The sequence below is a fragment of the Chaetodon trifascialis genome, chromosome 17 (assembly GCF_039877785.1).
Source record: "Chaetodon trifascialis isolate fChaTrf1 chromosome 17, fChaTrf1.hap1, whole genome shotgun sequence".
In the NCBI taxonomy this organism is placed as follows: domain Eukaryota; kingdom Metazoa; phylum Chordata; class Actinopteri; order Chaetodontiformes; family Chaetodontidae; genus Chaetodon; species Chaetodon trifascialis.
In genome coordinates, this window is record NC_092072.1 from 8,296,897 (window position 1) to 8,318,701 (window position 21,805).

At 43.6% G+C, this 21,805-nt stretch overlaps 3 protein-coding genes and 1 non-coding gene across 4 annotated transcripts; 3 read left to right on the forward strand and 1 right to left on the reverse strand.

Moving 5' to 3' along the window:
• The first annotated feature begins 572 nt into the window (after nucleotides 1-572).
• lrrc71 (leucine rich repeat containing 71) lies at nucleotides 573-5,357 on the forward strand. The gene is made up of 17 exons (XM_070985185.1): nucleotides 573-642; nucleotides 1,443-1,481; nucleotides 1,559-1,693; nucleotides 1,972-2,079; nucleotides 2,223-2,298; nucleotides 2,406-2,480; nucleotides 2,693-2,761; nucleotides 2,901-3,060; nucleotides 3,143-3,226; nucleotides 3,368-3,442; nucleotides 3,531-3,638; nucleotides 3,738-3,801; nucleotides 3,888-3,958; nucleotides 4,063-4,089; nucleotides 4,183-4,294; nucleotides 4,686-4,777; nucleotides 5,157-5,357. Exons 1-17 carry the CDS (start codon nucleotides 573-575, stop codon nucleotides 5,274-5,276), a joined length of 1,485 nt encoding a protein of 494 aa, XP_070841286.1. The 3' UTR covers nucleotides 5,277-5,357.
• A 1,087-nt stretch (nucleotides 5,358-6,444) lies between these two features.
• rps27.1 (ribosomal protein S27, isoform 1) lies at nucleotides 6,445-9,025 on the forward strand. The gene is made up of 4 exons (XM_070985387.1): nucleotides 6,445-6,526; nucleotides 7,184-7,292; nucleotides 7,417-7,527; nucleotides 8,771-9,025. Exons 1-4 carry the CDS (start codon nucleotides 6,521-6,523, stop codon nucleotides 8,797-8,799), a joined length of 255 nt encoding a protein of 84 aa, XP_070841488.1. The 5' UTR covers nucleotides 6,445-6,520; the 3' UTR covers nucleotides 8,800-9,025.
• On the forward strand, nucleotides 8,329-8,457 carry LOC139346445 (small nucleolar RNA SNORA35). The gene has a single exon (XR_011603271.1). It is a non-coding gene; the product is annotated as a small nucleolar RNA SNORA35 (small nucleolar RNA).
• A 522-nt stretch (nucleotides 9,026-9,547) lies between the features above and the next one.
• On the reverse strand, nucleotides 9,548-17,113 carry LOC139346415 (small conductance calcium-activated potassium channel protein 1-like). Its single transcript, XM_070985469.1, has 9 exons — nucleotides 16,247-17,113; nucleotides 15,537-15,632; nucleotides 14,275-14,574; nucleotides 13,474-13,595; nucleotides 12,887-13,028; nucleotides 12,692-12,802; nucleotides 11,932-12,059; nucleotides 10,062-10,131; nucleotides 9,548-9,916 (listed from the first exon to the last, which is right to left on the reverse strand). Exons 1-9 carry the CDS (start codon nucleotides 17,102-17,104, stop codon nucleotides 9,689-9,691), a joined length of 2,055 nt encoding a protein of 684 aa, XP_070841570.1. The 5' UTR covers nucleotides 17,105-17,113; the 3' UTR covers nucleotides 9,548-9,688.
• Between the last annotated feature and the right edge of the window lie 4,692 nt (nucleotides 17,114-21,805).

The window sequence follows — 21,805 nt, forward strand, 5'->3', positions numbered from 1 at the left end:
CTGCTCCTGACCACTTTGAGCCTGGGAAATAACAATTTGCTTGTGTTGGAGCCACATCAGATGGTACAAATGATGTAAATACTTGATTGATCATATTCTCATTCAAACCACAGTCAACAATCAATATGAATTGAAAATACTGATCCATGTATTGGTCGTCTATAGGCTGAAAAGAACAGTTACAGCGGTGTACAGTTCAGGGGAATTTGTACTTTCTCAGTGTCAGCGTCAAACATTTGAGAACTCTCGCGATATTACGCAGTTAAACTCCAGTCGGCCATAAATGTTGTTGTTCCAAATACCGCTAGTAACGCAAGTACCACATAACTACTTAAACATGTTCCAACAAATCATTACTAACTCTAATTTTCAAATATTCCAGGAGCAAAAGGTAAAGCTCCAAGTACCTGACGAGAGGTCTCGCGAGAAACCCACAGGTTCGACTGAGAATGGGTTACCATAGTAACGCCAGTGACGCCCAGGGGTTCGTGTTGTTTGCTAACAGAGTAGAGGCGTTAGCTCACTGGGGCCTGTCGGATGATTTAACTATAATCCGACCTTCAGACACAGAAATGTCTAGAAAGAGACAAAAAGAGAAACCAGAGAAGGCGAATGCTGAGGATGAGACCCCGAAAAATACAGGTTGGATGGGTCTTTCATGAGCAGGTGTTAGCTAGCCAGCCCCATCAGTGGGCCTGCTCAGCTAGCACAACTTTTAGAAATGTTACTTGTCTGCAAGTTATAAGATGTGGGCTTTTATTAAAAATAGTGGTAACATCACTATTATATTGTAGATCTTGCAGTTTCAGTAAATATAATTGGCTGTAGCCTGTAAATATAAAAGGTAGCCAAATAGTGGGATTTCATTTGGACTTTTAAGTACACGGATTTATAAATAAGTAATGGAAGTAAGACTACACTATAAAAATACTCCATTAGAAGTAAAATCCAGCATTCAGATATTACTTTAAAGTACTCATTGGGTGGTGGCATGACCCTTGTCAGTGTTATCATGTGTTGGAGTAAAAAATACAGTATTCCTCTTTGAAATGAAGTGAAGCAGAATGGGATAGCAAAAAATAGAAATGCTTAAGTATAACACCTCAAATTTGTAGTAATATGTAGTCAATGTACTTCCAACCCTGGAGTAGAAGTTTAGTTGAATTCACACATACAGTAGCTTTTCTCACATCATTGTCGCAGCAGACTGGACCCTGCTGTAATCCACCATGTGCTGGGCAGATGGCAGGAAAACAGGAAAAACTGGCATTTAAAGAATCTCAATAGATGTCAGCAATGAAATACTTTACTCTCATTTACGAGCTATTTTCTAAGTATGGTATTATAACTCACTTTAACTTCTGTAGTTTAACCGCCCTGCTTTTTGATATAGAGGAGAGATGCTCAGTGGATAGAAAGCGGCCTGTATCTGTTTTTTCTAGGACAAACTCCTCGTGAAAAGCTGGCTGCTCAGACCTTTGGTAAGTAACGTTATCAGACTACCTTTGGTAACAGAGGTTAGAGCTGTATGATCAGTGTTAAACCCTCCATCCCACAGATGAATATCAGTGCTCAGGCAACGTGGAGATCGACTTCCTGGGGCTTTGTGCTCTTCTGGAGATGAAGGATATCCCAGCTGTCAGTACAAAGCAACCAGCCTCCTCCACCACTGAACCTGACGGAGGGGACATGGGTAAACAAGAGCTGCTCCTGATCTGATCAGCTTTGCACTGACAAAGGGACAGACATGCTGATATCTTGTTGCATATTGTGTAAGATACTGGTATATTTCCCCCTGTTCATTTTTCAATGGCAGGTTTGTTCACTTAAACTGATGTTGGTGGGTATTTCTACACATACAGAGTATACTTTACAGTCTAGACCATTATGTAGGAAGTCTGAATGTACAATTCGTCCTTTTTTCTAATCTCAGCTTCAGTTCACTCATAATTATCATAATTATACGTTCAGAGGATGGCAAGTCACAGATGAGTGCTACACCTCTCTGGTCTAAGCCTTGCCTCCAGGTGGAGCTGGAGAATGAAGACCCCGTCAGCGCCAAGAACCTGAAGATATCTGGTCAGAACAAAACACTGAAGAGAAACATTTATAACCATATCTGTCTCTGGTTTGACACGTTCCTCTTTTTAAATTCTCATTTGACATCCCGAGTGGTCTGAATGTTGGAGAAAACATGTATTATCTGTTTTAAATATACACAGGATGGAGGGTAGATGAGCAGATTGCCAGAGTGCTGCAGAAAATGCTTGTCTCCTTGAGCAAACTACAGAGCACTCAGTGAGTAATGAGCTGATGGGGAGAGGTGCGCTCCTGTTACAGGAAACAGGGTTACAGCTGTCACTGTTTTGTTCTTGTTGGTTTGTGTAATCTTGTCCACTGTGCAGGTTTTGGCAGGCTGGACTGACAGATCGAATGGTAATCTCCCTCATGAACACAATATCACTGTGCTCCAACCTGAAGTGAGTGGATTCTGCTGTCATTCATGCTTTGTTTCGTCGCTACCTGCATCACAGTGTGTCAGATTCAACCTGGGATGAAGGCTGGGAGACTAAATTTGAGTTCAGGCTGGAAAATGTTGAAGAGTCACAGAGAAAACTGCACAAAGTGTTGAACATTATCAGTCAAACAGTGAGGGTTACTCATCCTTGCCTTCCTCTTTGTTTCCTGTTAGAGCTGTGACACTGGAGGGCAACCCTCTTCCAGAGCAGAGCTATCACCTCTTCCTCTCTGAAGACAGCACGTGAGTCACCAAGCAGTTCCATATCTCACACAACAGTACAAAACAGAAAAATAAACCTCGATTTACGTTCACACACTCCTACACACACAAATGGAAGCACAAACGTGCCCGATTCCTGTCATGTGTTTCTTTGCTCCAGCCTCACTCACTTGTCTCTGAGAAATAACGGGATTGGAGACGAGGGCGCTCGGCTAATTGGTTTGGCTCTCTCCACCGCCAGATCTGCCAACAGGAACCTCGTGTCACTCAACCTGGCATTCAACTCTATCGGTGATGCAGGTGCTACACATATCGCACAGGTACAGCCCAGAACTGACTCCATATTCCCCTTGTATGTTCCCCTCACGACTCCTAAAGTGTTCATCATGTTTTGTCTCTCAGGGCCTGCGACTGAATCGTGCTTTGCTCTGTCTCTCGCTGTCCAACAATCAGATTGGAGACTCGGGAGCTGCTCATCTGGCTGAGGTATCCATTTACATGAAAGACTTTAACTTGGGAGATGATGCACTTCAATCAGTGGTTAAGCGGTTTTAAATTATATTCTGCTTATTGCATTATATTATGCAATTTAATAAGCCTCCGCACCTTAACCACCTCCATTTTCAGATACTTGGTGAGTTTGCTCTAACTCATGAAGAAGTTGTGGAAAGGAGGAAGCTGCTTCTGGAAAAAACACAGCCCGTAAGAGCAGCGATGTTTACCACTAACACCCACACTAACTTCACATGTATCCAAATCCTGAACATTAAAGTCTCCCGTTCTTTTGCAGTCGTCTCTGAGGGTTGATTCTGACCATTCGCTTGCTGGCCAGCTTTCCTCAGTGCCCAGCAGCACTTCATTGAGCTCCAGCAAAGGGGAGAACAAAGGCAAAAAAAAGGTAATGGAAAAAAAAGTGTGAGATTGACAGCAAGGTGAAGCTATGGTGTAACCCCAGTGGCATCTGTGACAGGTAATCTTGAGATCTTTAATCTTACAGGAAGCGTTGAAAAGAGAGGAGAAACCTGCTGCCAACAAAGAGAACCCAAAGTCTAACAAGAAATGTAATTGCCTCTAAACTCTCAGCTCTTGCTCTGTTATCCCCTGGCTGCAGGCGTGTTGATCTTTTCTTTGTTTAAATCTCTCCTAGCTTCTGATATGAAGGTGCCTCAGAGTAAAGGTGGCAAGCTGGGAAGCAAAGAGAAACTGTCCGCACTGGAGGTACCTGAGACGTGCTTTCTGAGTCTGTGTATCATGAATGTGAACATGCTCAGTACAATATATCGATTTTAACAAACAAGTTTTACTTTGTTTTTTTTCTGCAGGATAAATCAGGTACCGCCCTGAATGAGGTTTGTTTAATTCTGTGTTTTTTTTCCTCAGTGATCAATATGATTTGAACATAAGCTGCCATGCGCTTGTTTACCTCACTCCCTCTCCCCCAGCAGGTGGAGGCGGTGGAGATAGTGAACCCTCTGCTGGACCAGTCGGTGCAGTGCAGGGACGGGGAGCTTTTTCTGCCTGGAAACAAGACTCTCACCTCCCTCAACCTGGCAGGTCAGTCACTGTGGTAACCATCTGAGCTTGGCAGAAAAATCAAATCGGGAAACCTTTCATAGCGATGTAAGTTTGACAGCAGTCACATATAATGATTTTACCATGTTTTATTGTCAGTTGTTAAGCAAAAAGACACAAAAGGAGTTAAAAATAGGAAGTTTATTATTTACTGGTCACATTGGATTAATGAAATCCCAATGTTTTTATTTGTTTTGTACAAGCTGGGCACTAATTAGCTGCTCTCCTTCCCCCGGGCTCCACATGAAATAAATAATGAATTCTTGTAAAGACCATTGAAGATTTAATTAACATGGCTATGATCTGCATGTGTGTGTGTGTGTGTGTGTGTGTGTGTGTGTGTGTGTGTGTGTGTGTGTGTGTGTGTGTGTAGGAAACAGAATTACAGAGAAGTCGCTGCCTCTGTTCCTGACGTCACTAGAGATGCAGGGTGAGGGAGGAGGCCTGCTGCGTCTCTGTCTGCAGGTGGGCTTCACTCACAATGGACTCAAGCCAGCTGTGTGTGTGTGTGTGTGTGTGTGTGTGTGTGTGTGTGTGTGTGTGTGTGAGAGTGTTTGTGTGTGTATGTATGCTCCTACCATTGATAGTAATAATAACACTGTACTCACCGCATTAACTGATGAAGTTGAATGTGATAACATAAAGTACACTTTAAATAAACACCTTTTAAGTCTCATTTATCTATTAAAGTTGTTTTACACCAGATTAATTTTAATTTGATTTCAACTGTTTCAATTATATTAATGCAGATATTGCTTTCAGCTCCCTCTGTATCAGAGAAGTGTTTGCATTTGCAGAAGAACATGAAGATGATTTGCATGATGATTTCTGATTTCTCTTTCAGAGAAATTGTTTCCCAGCAGATTGTGAGATTTACGTGAAGATAAAGGAACGGATGACACTCGCAGATCCGCTCAAACAAAACGTGTCTGAACAGACAGAAGAGGAGGGACAGGGGACGTAGTGCTGAGGGAACTGGCATCAGCTTCTACGCATATACATAGTTCACTTGGAATATACACTACCAATAAAAATACACATGTATATCTTGCTGTGTCCTTTGCTGTGGTTTTGTAACACATGAAGTGAACTAATGGAGGTTAAAAAAAGATGATGCTTAAACAAGAGGACAGTGTAGCACATTAAAATCCAGATGCTTTACACAGGACGGCCAATCAGATCCCTGTTTGCACATCCATTTTACTGCTTTGTTTTGCTCACGGTCAGAATTTACACCAAGGACAAAGACTGAACAGCCAGATACGAAGTACTTAACACAGATGAACCATTGCTGTCATATCTCACAGTTGTCAGAGAGTGTGACAGGCAACACTGGCAGATTTATCTACCACAGATTTCATCAGTTTTTCAATTTTTTCCTTGCTAAGCTGCATTGAAGGAATTGTGGCACAAAGAGGGAATTTCACACTAAAAGGCAGTGACTTTGGAAGATACTCACTGCATTTATCCATTTCAAACCGCTGAAACCTAGTGTTAGCTTCAGATGAACTGTACAAAGGATATTTCCACAGAACTATAGAATTTGTCCCCCATCTCTTACATTAGAGTTGGGTTAGGAAAAGATTGTGTCATGGCCAGAATAGACGGGAGGAAGAGCTAAACTGAACCAGAACTCTTCCAACCTATCTATGTGTGTTGGTATGGTATGAAGAGGGACTCGAGTCCCTCAGTGAGGTGGCCATTGGTGCCATGAAGCGCCACCAGGGGGCCCTCAAAGGAAATGAAACTGAATTCATTGAGACTCCACTGTTTGTTTTCACTTCAGTATATACACTCTTAAAGAGCAGATAGTTTAATAATTAGTAAGGCAATATTAAATTTTGTGACTTATATTGCCATAAGAACACTGGAAATGCCTGTTAAAGTTATAGTGTTCTATATATCAAATATACTGTGTATTTATATGTGTCTCGTTTGCACTTTTAGTAGGAAAGATATATTTTTTATTTTTCTCCAAATAGTAATTTAAGTAATTTATATTTTCATTGAGCATATTTTGGGCATTTTGGGATAAAATTGTTGTAAGTTTGCTTAGTGGACGGAGCTAGGTGGAGTTTGGACCTCACCAATATGGCCGCCAAGCCGTATTAAGTCGTCACTTCCGGCTTGTGCTCAAACGAACGGCCGATATGAACCCCTCGCTTCCGGTAATGCCTCCTTTTCGGCAGCGGCTATTTCCTCGCCAACATGCCAGTGAGTATCCGCAGGCCATTAGAAAATGACATTTTTACCATTTAATCGCGTCTTGGGGAGTCAACAGACGGCTCCACAGTTACGTAAGACGTTAGCGATTCGATTGGTGTCAGTTGCGGTTTCTTTCGCTGAGTTTTGATCCCAGTTTCACACAAATAATCGTGCACATTTGAGCGCATTGCGAGCGCATTGTGACACAAGATGGCTGCGCACACACCACAAACATGGAGCCAGTTCAACGGAGGATCAGAACGGGCTGAAAATAACTCAGAATTTTAACAGTCGTAATTATATCCTGATTTGTGTAGTTAGGTTGAAGATTGACTTACTCACTTTGCCCAAATATCCGAAGAATCGGCGCCATCTAAATGCGTAGTCTTCGTTATCTAATCCAAGAAATGTAGGCCAGCCGAGAAGCCTTCACGTTGCCCGACAAACGTAGCGTTTTTAAGCAGAACAAAACAATGCTAGCACAACAGTTAACTCGCGTGCTGTTAAGCCAAATAATACGTTTAATTGATTTCGGTCCAGCTAATTTATTTCCACTGGCGGTACCGTCATGATTAAGCGTAGTTTTGGTCAGTCACATGACATTTTTATGATGCAATATACCAAACTTCTATTAATATTTTACCCTTTTTTTTTTCCTTAACGCAGCTCGCGAAAGACTTGTTGCACCCATCCCCTGAGGAGGAGAAGAGGAGGCACAAGAAGAAGCGTCTCGTTCAGAGTCCCAACTCTTACTTTATGGATGTGAAATGTCCAGGTACAGTTTTTGTCATCGGACACATGGGTGTAGTTTCTATTCATCCACCTCAGAGAGAGGGAGAGATGGTAATGTTGGGTGTCGATGCCTGTGTTTTAAACGGTTTGTTGTCTGTCTTTTCCAGGATGCTACAAGATCACGACAGTGTTCAGCCACGCTCAGACAGTCGTGCTGTGTGTTGGCTGTTCAACAGTCCTCTGTCAGCCCACTGGAGGCAAAGCACGTCTCACAGAGGGTCAGTATGAACCTACAGTACACATTACCAGTTCAGCTATTGGTTCCACAGCACAGGACAGAGTTGGGTTTAGTCACGCACAGGCCGCCCAGTATCATGTGGTTCTGCATATGTACTTTTTCCCAGAGTCAGGCCATATGCCTGCCATTTCTGAGTTGCTGGTGTATGGTGTATGTCGTGTAAGATCCAAACTTGACAAATGTTCCCTTATCAATGCAAGGTTTTGGTAAGAGTCCTTGAACAGCAACAGAATCCAAAATGTCAACGCTCTCCAGAAATGTGCAGTAAATTTGGCTTTTGTCGAGATCAGGCCGAATTCTGTGCAGTAGACTAACAAACAAATCACTGATGTTTGAGGACCACCCTTTCATTGCACACAGGCCTTTTCAGTGTGAGATTTCAAGAATTAGTTGAAAATTGAATGAAGTCTGGTGGTGTGAATTAATTCTGTGTGCACAGGACTGAAATTAGTGTTTGGCTGTGCTGTTAGGTCACGTATTGAACTGGTTGCAGTGTGAAAACTCATTGCTGCTTATCAGTATTTTCCACTTGCATTGCATTAAATGAGTTTTTGATTAAGTATACTCTTATCAGTGGAAGTTAATGTAAAAATAGGATGAAAAGCAGTACATCCAAAATCCAGATGGTGCAACTCCATGTTAAAGAGGACCCTGTTTGCAGCCATTTTACCACCTTGTGCTCATGGTCAGATCTTGCACTGTGGACAAGGATTATTGAGGACATCACTTACTGAACCATGCATGAATTGTGTTCATATGCGACACATTTTGAAGTTGTTAGCCGCACTGCTAAGTGACTGGACTTCCTCTATCGTGGTCTTCCAATCTCATTCCAGTGCCAGATTGACCTCAGTTTGCAGAAGGGTTGAGCTAGACGCTGGCTTCCCCCTTTCGAAGGCTGAGAACAAATATCCACTCTGTAGCTGCTGTATAGGGCAGCTGACGTAGTTGCTGTAGTTTGCGCTTGTATCTCGTGAAATCTCCATAATTTAGTCAGTGTCGAGTCAGAGCTCCCACTTTTGAGCCTGATGTTGCACAATAAATGTAATGCAAGGTGGTAATGAGAAGAGCTGTCAGCCTAATCAGTCACATGATGGGAAAGCGATGACTCTTGTATCAGCAGTGTGTAGGACAATAGCAGTGTGCAGCGCCTGCACTATTTCTGTACTGTAAGGCTTCTCTTTTGTCTGCGTCGGTCTGACTGTCATTGTCTCCTCCGGCAGGGTGCTCATTCAGGAGGAAGCAGCATTAGCTGTTCTCCCTGGAGCTGAAGGGGAGAGGAGGGGATGGACCGGTTGATATCAGCGTCTTCTGCCTCCGAGACGGCGGCAGACCCAGCGGTCTGATCTGAGACAAGACCTGAAGATGGACTGGACAGCAGATAGATTTCCACTATACACGCTGGCAGATCGGTTGTTGCTGTAACTCCACCCTCCAACCCTGTCTCTCTTAATAAAATGTTGTTTTGGCTAAAGGAATGGTTCGTGTGTGATTAGTCTCCTGCTTTAAGGAAACGGTTTTCCTGACTGTCTCAGACATTTAATACAAAAACAGAAGTCTTGTTATTTTTATTAGAAAGTGCTACAGGTTATAATACAATGAACAGTCAGAGAAAGCGCTGTGTTTACAGGTAAAGCTACTCACTTGACAAGGAAGTAATAACAGCTCTCCAAAAACAGTCCAGGTTTTTTTTTTGGTTTGGTTAATGCATTGATTGGGGCTGTGACTAAAACTTGTCAATCATATTTTTATTTTTTTTTATTTTTTATACAGCCAACAGTCCAAAACCCCAAATACTCAATCTACATTAAGACCAAGAAAAACAGGTCAAAACAGTTCCTATTACTTTCTCTATATCGATTGAGATTGAAATGTTCAGTTTGTTAGCAGGTTGGTGTCTTTTTTAGTCACTCGGAGAGAAGCAGAAAGCCTTCACGAGGTGAATTAAGACTAATTTCTACATTTTTGACTTCATGGTATCTCTGCTACAGAAAATGGTGTTGCCTATTTTACATCTGTACAGTTTTCTCCTTGTCCCAATGTCCCAACATGACCATTTTAGCTGCGTCAGAGGGCGATATCTCCTCCAGGAGTGCCTGAGAAGCTCTGATTTCTCCTCCATCACCTGCCCCGGCCTCTCTCTACCTGTCCACGCTCGCACTGGTGGTCTCGCTCTTCACCTCCCTCTCCCTGAGCAGGTGGCGGATGGAGGAGTTCTGCGTGGACAGGGTGCTGGACAGGAGCGGCATCAGGCTCCGGAAGCCCTCCCTCAGCTCCTCCACGTGCTTCTCCAGGCTGTGGATGTGCGTGTCCAGCTCCCCCCTGCAGCCCTGCACCTCCGACAGCACGTCATACATCAGGTTCTGCATCTGCGTTGCGGTTGGTATCCGTGGTGGTGTGAGGAAGTGCATGGAAAGAAGAGAAAGGAAAGGCATCAGGGCATATTAGATGCCACTTTGTTGACGTTTTGACCGGATGTGATATAAAAACGATGCCTTCACTTGCCTCTCTCACCTTGCAGAGGTCTACAAGTGTGTTCCCTTGGTCTGCAAGAATCCTCTTCTCCATCTTCACTCGCCGCAGCCTGAGGACACAATGATTTAACTGTAGGTGCTGCAGAAGGTTAGTGTGACATTAGGACTTTTACGATATAAGAAAAGTGATGAATAGAGACATTTAAAGGGTCACTTCACCCACATTACTAACACAATAAACAATACACTGTAAACGTTTTTCAAAGAGACTTTGGTGCCAAGTGGTTCCAATAAAAATGGTTCACTGGGACTTTGTGGATTAGGCCGACCTATCAGGTGCTGAATTAACTCAAGCCTACGCAACTGTTGCTGAATAGTGACCACAAGGAACAATTCTAGGCCATTTCCATACTACACATGCTGGCTTGGCCCGACACAACACGACCATGGCCAAAAGTGCCGACGGAAAAGCCCTATGACAGGATAACAGTGAATGTTGAAATGTAAAGCTGACACGGTCACCATGAGCTGCTGGTCACGACACACAGCGTGTCCCAAATCCCACTCTAAGCAGGTTTTTAGTCTTCACGCTGGAAGAGTGACAAAATAAAATATACTCACACCATTCAGCATGCAGACTAAATACAGCTGATTTTTGAGTGGGCTGTTGGTGGACACTATTCTCCCACAATGCATTGCACAAAGGAAATTGAGAGACTATTCACAGTCGGAAAGATGTAAATAAATTGTAAGTGGTGGTGAAACAGTTCCAGAAAATCCATCCATCCATTGTCTATACCCGACTATCCCTTTCCGGGTAGCGGGGGGTGGGGGGGGTGGAGCCTATCCCAGCTGTCAACGGGCGAGAGGCGGGGTACACCCTGAACTGGTCGCCAGCCGATTGCAGGGCAACATACAGACAGGCAACCATTCACGCTCACACAATTTCACCAATCAACCTAATGAGCATGTTTTTGGTCTGTGGGAGGAAGCCGGCGTGCTCAGAGAGAACCCACGCATGCACGGGAAGAACATGCAAACTTCACACAGAAAAGCCCTGCCTGACCTTCTGGCTGTGAGGCACGCGCACTACCTGCTGCTCCACTGTGCCGCCCGTTCCAGAAAATCTTGGACAACAAAACAGAAATGTACTAAATCCGAAGAAAAAGTTTAATTACCTGCGGCTAAAGTTGCACTTTCAATCATCACATCCAACGTAACACATACCGTATCATCTCCTCTCAGTATAATAGTTATAGTCTGTCGATATCTTTGTATACCAACTGCTAAGACAGTATACTATGATGATCAGTATGCAGTACACACTGTAGAGAATTGCTATGTAGTTTGGATTTGGGACACAGCAGCAGTAAGGCTGTAGCAGTTTGACCTTTGTTAGAGGAAGAATGTGTTATGTCTTCTTTCAGAAGTCACATTTTATCACTTTAAATTTCAGAGGCAAATGAAACCACTGCAGGGGGAGGTAAACATTGTGATTTGGGTGAACTGGCCCTTTAAACGCTGTGGGCATTACAGTTCATGAATTTATGCCCCTAGTTTTATCTTAGCAGTAGATTATAACCCAGCTTTGGGGGAAAAAAGCCATTATTTTGAAATACATTTAGTCATTTCCTGCTGAAAATGGGTAGAACTGCATATGATAATGCCTGAATAGACATTTCAAAGCCATGAATAAACACTTTCACATACACGCTGCATGAGATAAACAACAGTGACACACTGCTTTCCAGGATGTGAAATTCATCCCATTTGATGGAAAATAAAAATGCGAATGACAGGCATTGATTGACAAACAGGTTATGGTTATTATAGCTTGAACATATAGCGAGCAAAGTAAAAAGGCTGGTCTTCCTCGCACTGTGACTTTATGTGAGGGTTAAGTGTCTTACTGGTGGATGGCCAGCAGGAGCTTCCGCTGGTGCATGCGGACTCTGGTGTGGTCTCTTTCTCTTGACAGCTTAGTGTGTTTGTAGATAAGCCAAGTCTCTCTCAGCACATTTGCTGCGGCAATTTTTATCTAGTGAAAGGATGAAGAGGATCACTCGGGAGAGTTGTTTTATGTTTATGCACATCACCCAAAAGCACTGTTATTTACTGCACTCGCTAAATAACACACATATAAAGTATTTAACACAGTGTACTGCAGTTATTTTGCCTCTTACTCAACTTTCAACCCTGTTTTTTTCCCAAAAGCAAGTGAAAGAAATTTGCTCTTGGGGTGAAAATGATGAAAATTGTCTGGTTTTAAGCTTTTTTAAAAAATTACTCTCAATATTGTACAACAGGACAAAGTAATGCTGATCAATGCAGCATGAAGAGAACAAGACATGCTGCCAGAATATTCTGTAAACAACTCATATTGATTTGTACTGAAGCACGCTAAACTTATTTCACCCCATTTGCAGCTTTCCAATTACTCTGTGGATATTCTGATGTCAGTGCTCAATAGGAGCCAAATAAAAAGATTATTTTCACACTGCACACAAAGACCTACATATTGTTAAGTGAAATTAGATGATATGTGGAATCTGATGTGAAATACAAGAAAAACAAAATGCAGTCAGTGCAGAATCTCTCTTACTTTCCAGCCTGTTTAATTAACCTCGATATGAAAAATAAAGGCACACAGAGGGAGACGTTGCTATTCACCCTCTTGGTGATGTGGGAGTCCATCATGAAGTTGTGAACGTGTTTCTCTGCTCTGGTCAATTCCAGCTTCCTTGCGACCACCGCCACCACCAGGACCGTGCAGCCTGCTCCCTGCGAGAGTCACAATCAGACATTTTCACAGTGAGAATTTGAACTAATTTGACCGCAGAGGACACGATCAACCCCCTGTCTCACCATTATCCCAGTGAGGAGGCAGATGCTGCGGCCGCAGTACGTGTGAGGCACCACGTCTCCGTAACCGATGGACAAGAAGGTGACAGAGACCATCCACAGGGCCTCCATGTAGTTGCTGCTCAGATCCCTGTAGTTGTGATGTCTGTAGGGATGAAAAGGACTTGTTGTCTTTCTGACATTGTGTTAGGGATGTACACCAAACAGACAAAACTATGAAACTGATTTTAGTTCATCATATTTTCATGTAGCTCATATTTAGTCTTTTTTTGTTCTTAAATGCTGCTTCACTGAACTGCTGAAACTAAAAAATACATTTCTGCTCCTGATAATTTCCTTCCCTGCCCACTCCTAGTTTACATCGCATTTTGAATAACAAAACACCCACATTCACCCAAAAACACTGATATTTGATCTTATCAAAGTCATCCAGCAGATGCAGATACAGTTACAGCACTGATAATTGGATTTGTTGCTGCAGTAGAATACTGCTTATCAGCCATCTGCCTGGATGACAATTAAATATTAAATATACAGGCCTTGAGCACGCCACTGTAGATTCAGCAGCAGACCAATACGCCATCACATACCTCTCACAAACATGTAAGCCCCACGCTGCCACAATCCACAGAGAGACGCTGAAGATCATCAGCACAGTCCCTGGGTAGGTGGTCATCAGTGTTTTCCCCACAAACCGGGTGTTGAAGTGTATCTGGAGACCACAAATGAGATGCATTTACGTCAGAATTTTGACAGGTGAGGTATACTTAGCCACAGTATTTAGGATAGCACCTGTCAGATTATGATTATATAATGCAGAGGAGATGAGGGATAAGAAAACTTGTTCTCAATCTGGCTTGATACATGGATAGTGGGTTTGGCATTGCGGAGGGGAAACAAAGGTCATTTTCATCACTCTTAAATAGCATTTATAAGGGAAGGGATTAGCTGGGTGGATATTATCAACTGTGGAAAACAGAGCAGACAAGCAAAGGAGAGCTAGCGAGGGACATAATCAGCGTGTGAAGCCACTGGGATTCATGGGAGCGAAACTGTGATAGTCACACCTCAAGATTCACACCTCTACAGACCTCTCGGCCCACCTAGACGTAAGACATAAACAGATGTGCATGAAATGTTCATAGAGGAAGCCCGGCCCAAATCACTGTCCAAAATATAGATTTTAATATCCCATGTCCATGTGAATCATGTCCCTTAACAGGTTGCTATCTGCTGCCACAGTTTTAAAAATCATATCACAACTGACAGTGAAAATGCTAAAGTTTTACTCTTTAATTCAACTGAAAAGTGTCATGATCTCATCACAGTAATATCCAAGCCAGTCAAGCCCAAGGCCACACTCTGAAGGGAGCCCACAGGTGACCTCGCACCTTGTTGAGCGCTCCGATGCTGCGGGAGGCGGTGTCAGTGAAGAGGCGGCTGTGCAGCATCATGGCCCGGCCCAGCAGGTAGAGCCTGAGGAACATGGGCAGAGCCAGGACGATCTCCAGCTCCGTCTCTGACAGCGACAGGCGAGCCGTGTTGTGCAGGAAGGTCTGCTCGAAGTAGGCCAGCAGACCCACCGGGTAGGGGTGGATGGCCACCGCTGCCAGCTCCAGGGCCACCAGAGCCACGCGGTCGGTTGTCATGGCAATCCGCCAATCCTCCGCGCCAATGTCGTGAACGTAGAGCTACCGGAGAGGCGGGAAGAGCACAATGTAGAGAAAATTAGCATCTAACCTGGGGAATGAAGGATAATTCATCCCCAGGTTAGATGCTAATTTCACAAATTCTATTATGTTAACTAATGACTGTATATGTGAAATAAGTTTTATTAAGTTGTATTTTTGTGGTGACAGAGGGTTGATAAACCGCTTGGAAAAGTTTGATAAATTGCCAACTGACATCACTTGAGTCAACGCTGTTTGGAGCGGCTAGCTTACAAGCTTGAGCGAGAAAGAAAGAAAGAAAGAAAGAAAGAAAGAAAGAAAGAAAGAAAGAAAGAAAGAAAGAAAGAAAGAAATACTTTACTAAATAAAGACAGAGAAGTCTTTAGTTAGAAAGAAGTGGCCAAACCAGACCTTGTAGTGCTCCTCATCTCTGCTTGAAGCTAGTTGCTTGAGGCAACATTAGCCGAGCCGCTACTAGCATGCAACAGTTGAACCTCTGGCCAAACAGTTGGCGGGCAAGTTGCATTATGGGTAATTTAGGCAGAATGTTTTGATAAGGTCACTGCACTGCAGTGATAAGTCAGGGGAGTACTATTTTAAAGGACAATGAGAGAAAAAAAGTTCCTCTTTGGCAGAATTTAAATAAAATAACGTTCATTTAATTTTTCAGACTTTCCATTCATTTATTGGTTTCTTTTTGGAAAAGGCTAACAGAAAAATCACAACTTGACAAAAAGGTTGGGAATCACTGTATCTTCAGTTCCTTTCATTTGGGCCCTTTTCAGTTCAGTTTCAGTTGACTTAACAAAAAACAAAAATATAAATTAGGTGACTCTTTGCAAATAGGGATGTGAAGCGACATGATAATAATACTCTACTTTTTGCCACAGATTTTTCCAGAGAAACCTTTAAATTTGAGAGAAAGTCGAAAGTTGAGAGCCCAAAACAAAACTCTGACGTGCAATTACAAACAGGTAAGTTACCTGCACCTCACAGCAGTGGTACGCTATGATGAGCCCGAGCAAGATGATCGTTGATAGGCTGATGATGGACTTGAGTGTGAGGGAGTAGATGGAGCTCTGTGGGACACACACACACACACACACACACACACACACACACACACACACACACACACACACACACACACACACACATACAAACATGACATCATTGTCAGCTGATTGCAGCCTGTCATTACAAAGCTCACTCTATGAAATGGCATCAGTGATCCTCTATAACCTTATAATCTTACATGCCTTTAGATTATCCATTTGCTTGATATAATGAACATGATCTTATGGGTGTACTGTGCATTATGCTGCAGTTGGTGGGAGATCAATTGTCATACTTACTCAACTGGTTTTTCAATAAGGCCTAAAGACTGTGGGAGAATGGGAAGTGAGATAAAAAAAAAAAAATCTATGGACGTCAATTAACAGGTATTCTTTTTTTTCTGAGACTATTACTGAATATGAAAGAAAATGACAAACTAAGTGATAGTGCTATGCTATTACACAAAATGAGATTCCCTGGAAGTGAAACTTTGAAAAAAAAAACCCACAAAAAAACTAGTGATGGGCTCTTTTTGTGATTTCTTTTTTGGACTGCAAATCTACTCCAGCCAATCATTCTATCCACATTTCTCAAAGGCTTTCTCTGGGTCTCAGTCTGGTCTCCCTCTCCTCCTGACCTTGCTGTAGACGCTCCAGGAGAGCTCCGTCTCCATCACCATCATCACCACCCCGAATATCCCCACTGCCAGGGCACAGTCGTTCAGCCGCTGCCTCCTCAGAAACAGAGCCCTCCTGTGGACCAGCCTCCAGCCGATGTTGTGGGTCTTCCAGTACGTGTCGTCCTTGCCGTCCACCTTGTGTTTTGGGTTGGGGTGGGGACTGGGACTGTGGCTCAAACTGGGACGCTCGGCTCCTGGCAGCAGGCCTTTGCCCTCAGACGGGTCCTGGCGATACTGGGACATATGGTTGCATGGCTGGACGTCGTCATCTTTGCTGGTGATGATGATCTCTGGGAGACTCTGGCGGTTGTACATCTCCAAAGAAACGCTGCCTGACTTGCGGCGCCCTCTGTCCTCCACATCCTTGATGTCTAAGTGTGACCTGCAGGGGCCTTTAAAGGGTGACCCACATGGAGACACGGGGACGTCAGTGAAAGAGGTGACTTTCTCCTGGAGTCTGTGAGCTTGAGTGTTTCTGGCTTTGCACTGGTGATTATGCTCCTTGCGTGCTTGATTTTGTCTACTTCCCCCTGACCTTTTCTCACATTTCTTCTCTTTGCCTTTGTCTCCCCTCCTGTTGGAGCGAGGTGAAGGTGTAACATAAAGGTGGCCATTGTATAAAGGTGTGGTGGCCATGGCCTGGGTCCTGTCCAGCCACACGGGCGGATCGGCTGGTGTTTGGATGTTTTGGTGTATCCCACAATGCGGAGAACAGGCCTGAGGCAGAGGGGCCGTCCTCGGTGGGAGGAGGGGGCGCTGGTCCTCCACCTCGTCTCCATCCACCACAGACAAGTTCATAGAGGGGGAGTGCTCCATGGTGAGAGGGTTTATCTTGTTGAATCTTTTTGAGAAGTTTGAACACAGAAGGTGACAGAGACAGAGGACAGTATTAGACAACTGAACAGCACTGTGAAGGGAAGCGGCAGCAACAGGAAATTAGCTAGATACAGAAGTCATCAGTATTTTAGTTAGAAAGAATTTACTAAGTTTTTCCTCCCTGTTAAGTTCGCTCATACTCATTTTTCTTCTTAAATATATTCTTTTGTATTTGACTGTCAGTGTTAAAATTGTCTCTTGCAATAGTTTGCCCTCTTACAAATGTTTCTTTTCATACACAGTAATCAAGATTTAGTCACAAACTTCACTGGATGGAAGCTCAAAAATGCTGAAATCTTTTCTCTGTGGGCCTTTTTCCACACAGCTCTTTTCATTCTTACCTTTTCACTCAGCGTTTCCAGCCTACAAGGAAGAAGAAAGACCTGAACTCTTATTACAGCTGCTTGATCTGGTAATTTCCCGAGGTATTTTAGAATTCAGCCTTCTTGCGGTCCTGAAGGTCACATCTGTCTGAATCACAAAGAGATCCTCCAAATAAAATCCTGCTGCAAGTTGGACCCGTTTCATTGAAAAGACATTTGATATTTAAACAGTAAAAACGAATCAAGCTGCAGCACCAGTGAGCTCCGGTGTGATCAGGTCACATTATTCCAAACGTCCCCACTCTGCGTGTATAAACTTCCTGCAATCCATTAGCAGCTCCAGCATCACGGAGCCCCTCCCATAGATTTGAGCAGAGGTTATGAACTTATCCCGCATATGACGACATGTGAGGTAAATACCCGTGGATATCCATTACATTTTCAGGCATTTATTCCCTTGTTTGGCCGTGTTTCCTGCTTTACGATTGTCCACCATCAGGGTATCTTCCTTAAAGCTGGAGGGGCTTAATGACCGCAAAGACTAAGTTGCAGATGTTGCATGGAGCAATGGCAAAGAATGAGTCATCTGTTAGTTTTGTATCCAGGATTGGCAGATTTCCTCCTCCCTGTTTGTGTGTGTGTATACGTGGGACATCTGCTTATACATTGGTGCCCTGGTGTCAAAAACCAGCCTGAAATTATTCTGATAGTCTGATGAGAAATGCTATTATATCACTTTTCATTTGTAATTTCATCAATCGGTGTCATTACTGTTATGGGAAAATTCCAAACTGGCTATAAAGACTTTTTTTTTTTTAATAAATCTAATCTTCAAAAGAGAATAATGGTCCTCAATATCAATTCAGCAGATTAGTATTACAGATTAATCAAGTGAGACCGAGAGCTGATACTTATGAGCTTATGAAATATCAAATATGTCACCCCTTAACCAAACAATATGCACAGAGCGGAGTGGAGTATTAAGCATTAAAGTCATGACAATGACATTCAGCATTATTTATTTATCTAAATCCTTGTGACAGATGGGTCGACAGATAATAGTCCTCCGTCCAAATGGAAAGACCTAAGGAGCAATGAGGTGGGCGGACCGCATGCGGACGGCAGCGGGATAAAGAAAAGCATTATCTAATCTGAAGACAATATGCATTTAAAGATAGAGGGAGATGGAGGGTTGTGACTGGTCACAGGTGGGAGGGCAAAAACATGGTGGTCTGCTCAGATTCTGACTTCCTTGGACGTCCCTCCAGATGTAAAATAGATTAATTATGCTAAAACTACTCTATTCTTCTCTCAGACTTAGCCAGATGCTGCTGTCTGGATTTTTCTTTTTTTTTTTTTCCTGCTGTTGTTTTGATATTCTGCAGGCAGGAAGCGCCTTACTGTCTGTGCCTCAGTGCGTGACTGTTAACAGAAAACCTTGCGGATGCTATCTGGAAAATAAGGACAGCGTCTCACATCTTTGCAGAGAACTAGATCCTAATAGGCGAGTTTCGCTGAAATAGAGCAAAACCGGAGCAAGGCTCACTGTGCTGTGGTGATAGAGACTACACATGTGCTTAAATTGTGTTGTCCTGTTAATAACAAGATGCTGAAAGGGTATATGCACATCTGTAAGGCTTCAAATTAATTCAAGCCTCCAGCCAAGTGCTTGTAAATCCCGAGTGCTGTAGCTGCTAGCTAAGTATGTCAATTCGTCTTGCCTCTGTGGCCGGTCGCCAGCATGTCTTCAATTAGTCTCTTCTATTGCAAATCATCCTTTGGCTGCTAAGAAAGTGAAATTAAATGGGAATATTTTGAGTCCACTAATTGCTGTGGCTGGTAAATGGTAAATCTGCGTCATGCCCTGAATCGAGTGCCAGTCCATCTTCTGGTCAGGATATTAATTGTCAGTCTGATCTGTGGGGCCTCGCATTGGTCCAGAGATGACGACGTCCCATTAGGATGCATCCAGCAGTAAGGATTTTTTTTGTGTGTGTTTTAAAGGTCAAAGGTTTGACATTTTGGGAAACGGGCTTATTTGCTTTCTTGACAAGAGCCGGATGAGAAAATCAGTACCGCTCTCATATCTGTCTGTTCCCTTCATGCATTACCATTACATTCGAGTCACAGAGATATTATTTTGTAGACAAAATGACAGAAAGTAACATCAATACAGACGTAATATACAAAGAAATACAAGCTGATAATTTCTTAAATAGCTCTCAAAGAATTAATGAGGGACAAATATAATCCAGTGCAAATGACCTCATGTCTAAATCATCATATGAAGCTACAACCAGGAAATGGTTAGCTTAGCTTAGCTTAGCATAGCATAAAAACAGGGGGAAACAGCTAGTCTGGCTCTGCCTATCACCTCCATCTCCACCTACCAGCACATTTAAAGCTCAGTAACACAAATGTAGTTTGGAGTCACTGTGTGGTTGCCAGCTAACCACCAGAGTCCAGGAAGTCACTGCCCCCAGCCAAGAAATCGTTTTGGCACAAAAACCCGCCATAAAACCACAACTTGTCATTTTTACACTAAGTTTTTTTTTAAACAAATAAGATATAAATGTTAATTAGCGAGCTTTAAAAGTGCTGGCAGACAGATTTTGTTACCTCTGAACAGTGCCAGGCTAGCTGTTCATAGCCGCAAAGCTAGTGCACAAGCATGAGCGCTTACACTCGCCGCTGCTAGCATAACACCTCTGACTGAACTCGGTCGAGTTGCATTGTGGGTAACTCCAGCAGCAGGTTTTGACAAGAAGAAAGAGTGTATGGAATAAAAAAGACGATATATCTGGTTCAGTATAACAGTCTTATTTAATAGCTACATGGGCGGGGTGCACTTTTAAGATTTCACACCATAAAATTTTATTGGATAACAGCCTAGTTTTGTCCAACTCCTGCAGGGACTGCTGTGGCAGGATATAATTGACTATTACAAGAGAACTTCATCTCCTCAACTCAATTCAAGACAAAAAAGGCCACTCTGACAAATCAGACGTCACAGGCGAGTGGATGCATGTGCTGGCTTTGTCGATAACACCCTATTAAGTGGAGGGGACATGTCAGCGTGGGAGAGGGCCTAATCCAATCAGCAGAGTAATTAAAAACACACAGCACAGCAGCCCTGATGGCTGCTTTGTCAGGGGCGACGTTCAGCATTTAGCACACAGAGGGATGAGCTGTAGCCATGCCAGGTCAGAAGAATGGCTGCCACCGCTGCTGTGCCATTACGATCACAATCAGGGTCAACAAAATTAGAATTCAAAGGGCGATCTGTGCCACTATTAATGTCCACACAGCGTCAACATCACTGCTGTGGCTCTTCATTCATCTGGCTGTATTGTTTCTTAATTAGTCTTTCCTTTACAGCACTGGCTCTCATCATCTTCTCGTTTCATTTAGCTCAGTTTATTTCTCTTCCATTAACACCATGAAAAAAAAAGTGTTGCTGAGCTGCAGCCAGCGTGCAGTTAGAAAACAGACCACCAGATGTCACCCACGCCTCAGTGCCTCTGATCTGTATTTTTATGAAGCAGTGAATTTTGTTTTTGGCACTGTGTCACGCCGGTGCTTGGTGCATAACAGCGCAAGGAGCTTTTTTTTTTTTTTTCTCCCCGCTCTTCTTCATTTTTTCCCCCTCGCGAGATGAACTCAAAGTCAATTTTGCACACATTGAAGCAGCTACATTGCGGAGAGACGCAGCAGCAGCAACAGGATGCTTGTGCTCTGATGACACATTGCCGAGGCACGCTGCGTGCCCTCGCTCCACGCCTGGTGCAGTTTTGTCTGGTTTCACTGGTGACTTAGCCATCCTTCTTTTCGCCTCCGAGGGCCACTCTCCATCCCGTGTGTGCAGCCGAGCATGAATCTGTAGCTCGGGAGCGCTCTGGATGTGTGACAGGCTGCCTGGGAGAGGGGTAATTCCGAAGGGCAGTAGAAGTAATAGGGTAATCTATTATACAGTCCAACTCTTTCTTCCTCCTCTCTTGCTCCCCTCCCTCCTCCCTCCTCGCCCTCCCTCTCTCTGTCTCTCGCTGCCTCTGCCCTTGCATCAGCATTTCGTGAGGACAAATGAGAAGTAGAGTTTAACTATGCACATTCCCGGTGCCCTCCTGCAGAGCCCAGCACTTTCTCAATTAAACTGGAGTCCATCTGCCCCCATGATTCAAAGCTCACCCCCAGCTGAGCGGGGGGTAGCTCTCTGTCTCTTTCGCGCACACACACACACACGCACGCACGCGCGCGCACAGCACCAGTCCAGCAGCGCGTGACCATAACCGCCGTGGTGTTATCATATCTGTAACCTGCT